Here is a 10866-nt window from a genome sequence, read left to right as displayed (position 1 = left end):
TATCAGGAACAGGCCCCCTTTCCCCAATGGCCATGCCCCTTTTTCAGGTTTTCTTAGCAAAAGGGAGAGTTAGTCAGGGTTTTTTAAATTCTGGCGCAATGCGCCAGAATCTGGCGCACAACCCGACAAAGCATGTCGGGTTTGCAATAGTACATGAGGGCCTAGGTGTATGGGCTGCCTTCTGACTCTCCACCATAGACAGTTGACCAAACCTACGGAAGATGTTGGGTTCAGCAAACTTTAGTCTAAGGTGTACATTTACTTCACGCACGGTGGGTCATGGTTGTTATCAGCAGCCTAGACCTCACCGCTAATTGTGGACAAAAGCGATCCCGCTGATGTGTAATTGCCAGGGTCCGACAAGTGAAGATGACAGATGAAGGTTTTCTCACTGCTTCTGATATCATCTTGTATAGACTGCCCACACAGGCAAGCTGTACAAGTGGATCAAAGATATATAGCACTGAACAGTAAAAGTAATTGAAAGATTGCTATTGATGATCCCTTATGGGGACCTAAAAAATTTAAAATAGTAAAAGAAAATTGTTTATAAAAATGTTAATTTCTCCCCTTTTGCCATTTTGTGAAAAAAGTTACTAAACTGATTATTTCACAATCCCAGATCAAATGGAATGAAAAGTGATCAAAAACTCACACATGCAAGTGCTATTGTAAAAAAAAAAAGAAACAATTACATTGCAAAAAATAGCCCTTATACACACACTATATGGAAAAATTAGAACGTTATAGGGGTCAAAATGGCAGTTATTTTGCTGAAAAAGTTCATTCAAAAGCAGTACAGTGACCCCCCCGACTTATGATGGCCCCGACATACGATCATTTCAACATATGATGGCCTCTTAGAGCCCATAGTATGTTGAAGGCAGCATCGACATATGATGCTGCTGTGTGTCGGGGCCATCATACAAACAGCTATCTGACAGTTGTTTAATGTGCCCCATTCTGCCTCCTGTTACTCACATGCTGTCCTGCTAACTCATACAGGCTTCCACTGTGAGCTCTGTGTAAGCCCCGCCCCCACAGTGCAGCCATAGCCAATAGCCTGGAGCATCTTCCTGCAGGCATCCAATGAGCTGCTGGCTGCCCTCCCCTTCCTTTCCTATAGAGCTGTAGTCGGCAGGATCGTAATGAAGGACATTCGGTCCCCCCTGAAGGTATTTAAAGAACTGTACAGTACTGTATGCGATGTCACACATCACATACAATACATATACACACTACACACCCCATACATCAATGTTTCCCTATCAGTGTGCCTCCAGCTGTTGCAAAACTATAACTCCCAGCATGCCCAGACAGTCAATGGCTGTACATGCATGCTGGGAGTTGTAGTTGTGCAACAGCTGGAGGCACCCTGGTTTGTTAAACACTTCCCATACACTCCACATACAATGGTCATCCCAGAACCTATTAGCAGTTTCCCATAGAGATATATATTCAACATACAATGGTTCCGAGGCCCCAGAACCAATTACCATTTTTACATACACATATGTACTCGACATATGATGGTTTCAACATATTATAGTTTTCCTGGAACCAATTAATATCATATGTTGAAGGACCACTGTACAATAATAGAAAAGCATGTACATCTTGGGTATCTTTTTAAATCGTATTGACCCACAGATTAAAGAACATGTTAGTATGTCATAAAGTGCCCTGCATAAGAACTACCCCACCACCAAAAAGTAACAAAATTGCATTTTTTTATTTTCCCAATTTCTTCCCACCAATAACTTTTTGGACAGGCAAAAACAAGCCCTCAGACGGCACTCCAAAGTAGTAGTCAAGAAGTGGTGGCTTTTATTGAATCATCAAAAATGTTACAGGCGACGTTTCGGCCAACTCACTTGGCCATCATCATCGATTGATGATGGCCAAGTGAGTTGGCCGAAACGACGCCTGTAACATTTTTGGTTTGGAGTGCCGTCGTTTATCCATATACTGCATACAGAGGGGCATTTTGCCCGATGCCTGATCGCAGAGTGCACCCATCTACTACCTATCCTTAGTGCTGCTCCATCTGCTTGCTTCCTATACACTAGGAGATAAAAAAAAAAAGTGTAATTTCTTAATTAATTTCTTTAAAATCTGCCACAGGTGGTATTGATATTAGTAAAGTTATTTTAATATAGTTCTGTTTTCATGTGTCAAAAGTACTAACTTTTTTTGGTTTTTATACTTTTAGGTTGTAAGAACTGCTTTAATGGATGCAGCTGGTGTAGCATCTTTGTTAACAACAGCAGAGGCTGTAGTTACAGAAATTCCAAAAGAAGAGAAAGATGCTAGCATCGGTGGAATGGGCGGTATAGGTGGCATGGGAGGAGGAATGTTCTAAGCAACAATTGGAAACCCTGCCCAGCATTGTTCATCGAAGCTTAAAAAGTTGGTGCAAAATCAGTGAAGCGTGGCTTGAATAGAGTGGATATTAGGTTTTGCAAGTATTGTCTAGTTCTTAATCATGCTTTTTTCATAATTTATTTTATATTTTTCAAAACATCTTTGTACATTCCTTAGATATAGATACCACTGCAATTTTTTTCTTCATTTATGTGGGTAGGTTTGCAAAAATTTTCAACAGTTTTACTTTGAATATATGTATTTATATCCAAATAAAAGAAGTCTGCTTCCCTATGAATGGCTGATGCAATTAATAAAATTAAGTGTATTGTGTTCGAAGTGTATTTGTAACCTTTCAAAAACCCTATTGTATACTAACCCTTGAGTTCTTTAAAGGGTAACTCTTATTAAAATACATTTTTGCTTTTGCGCTTCTTATGGTAAATAAAAAATATTTCTAATATACTTTGTTTTAAAAAAATTTAGCTTTCTATGTTTTATTTGTGCTTAAAAAAAGCTAAAGAGCACATTTTTTCCCATTTTATACTCAGACGTAGGACCGAGGACCAAACACAGAAAGTGCAGCCTGGAGTGCTAAGGGGGGGGGTGTCCAGCCTCATCCAATCATAGCTCTTCTCACACTTAACTGCCATATGCTGTTGGTTGGACACCTCCCTCAGCCCTCCAGGCTGCGCTTCCTGTGTTTGGGCTTCGGTCCTAAGTTTGTGTATAAGATGTGCTCTTGAGCTTTTTTAAGCACAAATAAAACACAGAAAACTTCTTTTTTTTTTTTACCAAAGTATATTAGAAATCTTTATTTACCATAAGGAGTGCAATAGCAAAAAATTTTTTAATGAGAGTGCCTATTTAAGTTTTTTCTCTTTTCAGGTAGTTAATCTTTTCGCACTTCCCTGGTGGTCTTGCAATGTAGAGGGCCAGCCAGTGTCTGAGATGCACAGGGTTTACAGTATCATAATGGTCTGTACAATTAGACTGCTCAAACTAGTGCCTCTTTCCAATGTTGAATCCATAATGGTACTCCTGACAATGCTTCCTGCTGATAGGGAAAGGAAAAATTGAAAGGTTAAAAGTCTTATCCCTTTCTCCCACCACTAGTTTATTTTCCGGTTTCTTTGTCAACCCTTTATTTGGTTCTTGGTGGAAGATTACCTGTCCTCTGGATCTGAGACTGGATGCACCAGGTGCGGTTTACTCTTCTCTCTTCTCTTGGCCAACACTTAGCAGCTGCACTGGCAATTCTCCCTGCACAGATCTCTCTAGTGGTGTCCCAGATGAGTCTGATGTGGGGGGGTGGCATATTGAAGACAGAGCTAATTCTGTGAAGCACTCTCTGGAGGGGATGAGGACATACTGTGGCTTGTACCACATAAGGGCCATGTCTGACATCTCTTCCAGTTCCGGACTAAGGATTTAAATGAACTTGTGGCAAATGTAAAAACTAGGATTCATTAGCGATGCTCATGAGGACTTCAATTGTAGCCAAGGTACGAAAAGTTAAGAATTTGTAATGTGTGCCGTTATGCCAACTGACCACTTCTAAAGTTGTGAACAACTTTATCAATGCATTGGAATTTGGAGTGAGCGAGTGGATATTGTCATAGCAGGGGTACAAGCAATTTTACTTAGTCACTAACTTCGCAGCTCGGCGGTTGCATAAATTAGTTCAGCTTTCAGGTGCTCCGGTGGCCTGGAAAAGGTGGATACAGTCATAGGAAACTCTCCTAGGACTATATCCACCTTTTCCAGCCCACCGGAGCACCTGAAAGCTGAACTAATTTATGCAGGTTAAAGTCAGCAACGGCCGAGCCGCGAAGTTCGTGATTAATCGAATCACTGTAACTTCACTCATCTCTGCTTATGATAGAGGGAGGGGAGGGAGTGAACTGGGAGGATTAAAAATTCAGTAGGTATATTCTGCTCAGGAGTGGAACTTCACCGCTTTCACTAGCATTCACTTTAGTACAACTCTTGGGCTACAGTTCACTTTAATTATATATTCATGCACTCACGATTAGATAAATTTCTTTGTCTCATTTTATTCTTGGTTTTCTGTAATTATTCAAAGCTCTAAACAGTTCGTATGGTACAATCCATAAAGCAGAAGATTCACACTAAGAGTTCATGACATGCTAGTCGGGAGCCATCAGGATCTGACGCGATGTTTCGGGGGAACGCCCCCTTACCCATGCGTACTAGAGCCTGGTATTAGAAGCGATTGCACACGTGCGGGTAATCAGCCCTTCTTTCTACTTATTCATTTTAGCATTTATATGTGGCATCTAAACCAATATCCTGGATTACAAATATACTTTTACAGAAAATCTTTTAAACTACAGACTTCAGTTAAAGGGGTATTCCGGTGGCAAACTTAATTTTTTTTTTTTTTTAAATCAACTGGTGCCAGAAAGATAAACAGATTTGTACATTACTATAAAATAATCTTAATCCTTCCACTACTTATTAGCTGCTGAATACTACAGAGGAAATTCTTTTCTTTTTGGAACACAGAGCTCTCTGCTGACATCACGAGTACAGTGCTCTCTGCTGACATCTCTGTCCATTTTAAGTACTGTCCAGAGTAGGAGAAAATCCCCATAGCAAACCTATGCTGCTCTGGCACAAGCCTCTCCTTTCAGCTTTTCTTTTTCTTGGGTCCAGAAGAAAATCATGGTGGCCTCCCTCTTCTGCCTAGTCTGCTCGAGACATTGTCGCTGGTCTGAGTGGGTACCCTAATACACTTGCACCCCTCACCCATCTGCCTCTTCATGGCTAAGTGTGTCTCCTTGAATGTAAAGGGTCTTAACACCCCGACTAAGCGGTGTCTGCTGCAGAGGGAGTTGGTAGCCCTGAAGGTGGATATATTGTCTTCCTTCAGGAGACACACTTTGACAAGACTGGCTCTTTCCACTTCATACACCACCTCTTCCCACAAGTATATCTAGCCTCTGCTGATAGGAAAGTGGCAGGGGTAGCGATTTCTCTAGGTCCTGTCCTTTGCAAGTCGCATCCTCTTACGCTGTATTATTATACAGGGGTCTTTGGGAGACGAGCAACTGCTCCTATGTAATGTTTACACTCCCAATACCTCTCAGATCCTCTTCCTTTGTCTCTGCCGCCTCAATGATTCTCTACTCAAATAGCCCTCTTCCCGGGACTTGATCCAGGCAGGCATTACTGAATATTTTGCCGACAATGAGGGCTCTGTCCTCTCATGCAGTTTTGTGGGAAGCCCCCAAGGCGGTGGTCAGAGGCCACTGTATTGCTTTGGGTTCTAAATTGAACCGAGATGCCACCGCTCGCTCCTGGGAACTGAGGGCTCACATATCTAGCTTAGAAGCTCTTCTTCTGACTACCCCTTGCCCCTGAGTTTGGAGAAGCCTGGTCGCGGCGCGGTCCCAGTTGTGTGACATGGCCCTTCATAAGGTGGAACGGCAACTGCTTTATGCTAAGCAGTGATTCTATGAAAAGGGTAACAAGGCCCACACCATGTTGGCCAGGTGCCTACAGGATCGAGCTGCTGCATAGGCCCCCTCTGCCCTGAGAGACTCTACAGGCACTCTCCAGCATCATCCTGACTCTATCTCCCACCTCTTTCTTAACTACTACTCCAAACTGTACTCTCTTCCTTTTCAACTCCACTTGGACCCTGGAGAGCATGCAGCAGCACTTGACTCTCTTCTTTCTCTGTGCAGCCTTCCGGTCCTCTCGGTGGTTGACCGGGAATCCCTGAACACACCCATTACCCTGGAGGAGCTCTCCGAAGTTCTCAAGACCCTCCCAGCGGGGCGCTCTCCGGGCCCTGATGGTTTCACATATCTGTATTACAAGACCTATTCCTCCATACTTCTTCCTAAACTAGTTCACCTGTTCAACTCTTTCCTGGATGGGGAGGGTATCCCGCAGTACTTTCTTCATTCACTGATTATGCTGATCCCAAAGCCTGGTAAAGATCCTCACGATTGTTCTAGCTACAGCCACATATCCCTACTGGACTCCAATCTGAAGCTGTTTTCAAAAATTGAAAAGTGAAAAAAAGGGGGGAGAGGACAGCACCTTGTATGTTAACCAAGACACCAGAGTCCCAGAAGGGACTAGAAAGGCAATGTCTCTTCAAGATGGCCGCTCACCAGATAAATAATAGAACAAGCATATCACCCATCCGGGGTACTTAGCGTGGAGCCAGGAACGAACTGCAAAGCCCAGGGTCCAACAGGAGAGGATGAAATCTTCTCCCATAAAGTAATAAAAGGAGCATCAGAAAAAAGGGAACCTTGTCTAGGCGCTGTTCATAGTTCCAAGATAATCAGACACAATTGTGTTGGAAGGAATTGCCAAGAGGCACTATATTTATTAATATATATCCAATGACCCGTTTCAGAGGGTTGGTCCTCCTTCCTCAGATTGGCTTACAAGACATGGCACAAGCAAAGCTTTTTATACAATAAAATGGACGCCCACTTAAGGTGGGCGGAGCTATACACACAATATGGAATTCATATATAAACAAAGTAAAACACTTTACAAATATCTCGGATAGATAACAGAAGAATGCACAAACAGGATTTAACAAATTCTTGTAATTTTCAAGAAACAGATTACATTTCTGTAGGTCACAACATGCCCTCTGCTCCCCTGCTCTGGCAGTATTACATGAGAATGAGGCTCAATGAGAGTGTAAATAAACAGAGCGTAGCTACGCCAATATAAACCATCTAGGTGTAGCAGAGCTTCTGCTTAGTAGTTAAGGACGCGTCGCCAGGGGCCGGAGACCACATGAGGACATCCAGCCAATTACATCTGTGGGGAGCTAAATGCTAGAAGTCTGCTGAGAATCCTGCAGACTCGTGCTGTTAAGAGCAATGTCCCGCAGATATCGCAGACCACGGGCTGCGTTCCTAGGGATATAAAGGAGGGGAGAAGATAGAAGCAAGGTAAGTATATAAAACAGATCAAAAGGCATTATACAGCGCAGTATGCTAGAAACAATTATATTAAGGAACAGCTATATGTTGTACAGCACAATATGTTGGATGTAATTATAAAATGGAAGCGGTATATATTGTACAGCGCAAAGTGATGAATATGATATTATAATGAAACGGCTATGCGTTGTAATTTGATGACCTTAATGGTACTGCATATTTGCTATACATTAGTTTGTGCAGACCATTACGGACAGAAGCATATCATAGTTAGCAAAAGTCTATATAGTGGCAGCATATGTACATGCGGTGACCCAAAGAAATTGTATATAGTAATACCAGTAATGTGGAGTTAATAGGTTATAAAATATAAGGTAATGTGACGACGGTGGTGGAAAAAGAGCATTATAGTTACCAGTATGAGGGATAGAAACATATATAGTAGCAGCACATATGGGCAGAAAAAGGCAGCATTTATTGTGGTTATATTATATATAATAGCACACATGGACGGAAGAAAGCAGCATTATTAATAGCAGCACAGAGGAAATCTACCTAAAATATATATAAATATTGCATAAAAAATATAAGTATAAATTTAGAATATAGCAGCAAAAATATAAAAAATTGTTAAATATACAGTACGGGATAGAAGCAATGTTAGTTGCAACATGATATAGGGTTAGCATAGACAGTAGCCATATTGATAATAAATAAATAAAAGCAAATAGGTGCGTATTACATACAATTCTGAGCCAAGCTGGCATGAAGATAGACTGATGTATCGGACTAAAAAAATGATAGATCAGAGGGAACAACCACGATGAAGGTTAGATAATACAATACAAACAGAATGACAATAAAATGGTCTTGAGAATAAATAGTATAAAGACTAAAATTATAAGGCACTTTCAATGAACTCATTGAGACCAAGAGGCATTAGGGAACACAATTTGTAGATCCTATAATTTTCCCTTTTTAACATGGAAAAATGCTGGGGGGATTTCCCAAGGGGATACCTTCAATGGGGGTGACTGAAATAACTCCAAAATTGGAGTTATGGACTTCCACCAGATGCTTCGAGACACTATGTAGCATAAAACCCAGGTTCATATTGCTCCTATGCTTGTTAATTCTGTCTCGTAGGCATTGGGTAGTGCGTTCGATGTACTGTAGACCACAGGGACACTGCAAAGGTAGATAACAAATCTGGAGTTACAGGTTAAAAAGGGAAAGATTCGTTGGTGGTTTTGGAGATAAATGTGTTGGCCCTGGGGGATACCTGAGCACAACATTTGCATCTGGGGGCACAGCATTTGAAACTACCCGTTTTATCCAGAAAAATGGACTTTGAGTGCTTGTTGGTTTTTAACCTGCTGGATGCTAGAATATTCCGATGGGTGTGGTTTCTCCTAAATGTAACCCCTGGTCTTGAGGGTAAAGATTGCTTGAGGTAGGGATCCTGTAGTAAAATGTGCCAGTGTTTACATACAACATTTTGTAGAGAAAATAAGGATATAAAAAAATTCTAATACAGTTAATAGACCATTTAGGGGCAGACTGTGTGGTAGTTACCATAATGTTTGACATTTTACTGTTGAGTTTGCCAGGTTGTAGACAAACATGTTGAGTTAGTTTGCTCGCTTTGTTAAAAGAATAATCAATTTCTTATTTTACTCTGTTCATGAAAATCAGTCTCTGAGGTACAATTTCGTCTGATCCGTTTTGAACTGGCCAAACAGTATCTTAGTAATCCACTTGCTGTAATGTGCACAGGAAAAATCCAGATGGCTATTGCTATCAACTTTTTTGAAGAATGTTTTTGAGTGCAATTTGTCTGAATCTCCATGGAACACTAAAACATCTAAACATTCTGCATTGTCATTAAAAATGGTATGTGTAAAATTGAGACCCCAATTGTTAGTATTAAGAACAGAACAGATAAAAATGTGTTAAGTTCTTCGAGGTTGCCACAGATGTCATCACTAAAGCGTTTAAAAAATAAACAATACTTAAAAAGGGGTTGGGGGTAAACAATTTGCCTTTCATACAGGCCAACGAACAAATTAGCAAAACTGGGTGCTACATTGGACCCCATGGCTTTACCAGTGTGCTGGGAATACATTTGTTGTTGGAACTCAAAATAATTTTGGGTCAATATAAATCTTAGTCCTCTTATGACAAAATCTACTTAAGCTGACGGCATTTCATCATCAAGCTCGAAAAAGTGAGATATTGCCTAGTTCGTGGTCTATTACCGTGTGATGAGATGTCAATCGTCACTAAGTATATGTTTTTCCAAGGTACCTCTATAATGTTTTTGATAAAATCTGTGGTGTCTTTGAGACATAAGTTTAAAAACATGTTTGTGTAATAATAAATCAAAATAGTGGTCTAAATTGGCCGAAAGGGAATTTATCCCGGATATAATCGGGCGGCCTGGTGGATTTTTTTGGTTTTTATGGACCTTAGGTAAAAAGTAAAAGATAGGTAGGGCAGGTTCCAATACTAGTGTATATAGTCTTGCTCGGCTTTATCTAATACACCCTTGGCATAACCATCTAAAACTAATGATTTGAGTTCATCCTTATATTTTTCTGTAGGGTTAAAAGAGAGAGGTGTAGAATATGTCTCATCAGATAGTAATCTCAGAGCCTCTTTTATATAATCGTCACGATCAAGAATGACTATCTCGCCACTTTTGTCTGCGGGACGAATTATGATGTTGTTATTCCTTGACAGTTTCCTTAGGGCAAAATTCTCTGATTATCTTGGAACTATGAACAGCGCCTAGACAAGGTTCCCTTTTTTCTGCTGCGCCTCTCATACATAAAGATCAGGTTGGTTTCATCCCCTGTCGTCAGGGAGGTGACAACACCAGAAGGGTTGTGGATCTAATAGATGTGGTTGACCGGAGGTCTGAGCTGGCTTTGGTCTTGAGCCTAGATGCCGAAAAGGCCTTTGACAGACTGCGTTGGCCATTTATGTTTGCTACTCTTCAAAAATTTGGTATCACAGGTAATGTTCTCACTGCGCTGCAGGGTCTCTACTCCTCTCCTACTGCTTCTCTCAGGCTTCCACATTCCTCTTATCCGACCTTTACCCTATACAATGGCACTAGGCAGGGCCCCCCATGATCTTTGACCCGCTTGCAGCCTTGATCCAGGGGGATGCGGACATCTCTGGTATAGCCCTTCATGGAAGGGACTTTGCAGACGACATTCTGCTTACTCTTACTAATTACTTGTATAATTACTTGTATAAACTCCTGCATGCATATAGCCTGGTCTCTGGATACAAATTCAACCTCTCTAAATCAGAGGCCCATTAACCTCCCTCCTTCCATGGTTACCCTCTTATGAGCCAACTACTCCTTTCAATGGTTACTCTCTGCTATTGAGTACTTAGGGGTGTCGCTTTCTCCATGCTATTCCTCTCTGTATTCCACTAATTTTCCTTCTTTGTTTCGAGAGCTGCGTGCTTTGATGGAAAAATGGAGGTCACAGTACATTTCCTTTTTTGGATGCATAGCGGCTATTAAGATGGCTATTCCTAAACG

General features: G+C 41.2%; 1 protein-coding gene across 1 annotated transcript in view; it reads left to right on the top strand.

Annotated features, from left to right (window-relative positions):
• HSPD1 (heat shock protein family D (Hsp60) member 1) overlaps window positions 1–2697 on the top strand; it is a 224534-nt gene extending 221837 nt beyond the window's left edge. Inside the window, exon 11 of the mRNA XM_056536660.1 lies at window positions 2213–2697. Within this exon, the coding sequence (XP_056392635.1) occupies window positions 2213–2362 (150 nt within the window). The 3' untranslated portion in view covers window positions 2363–2697. The remainder of the gene's footprint in view (window positions 1–2212) is intronic.
• Window positions 2698–10866: the final 8169 nt, after the last annotated feature.

The sequence above is a fragment of the Hyla sarda genome, chromosome 8 (genome assembly GCF_029499605.1).
Source record: "Hyla sarda isolate aHylSar1 chromosome 8, aHylSar1.hap1, whole genome shotgun sequence".
NCBI lineage: Eukaryota > Metazoa > Chordata > Amphibia > Anura > Hylidae > Hyla > Hyla sarda.
This window is presented reverse-complemented; position numbering and strand designations above follow the sequence as displayed.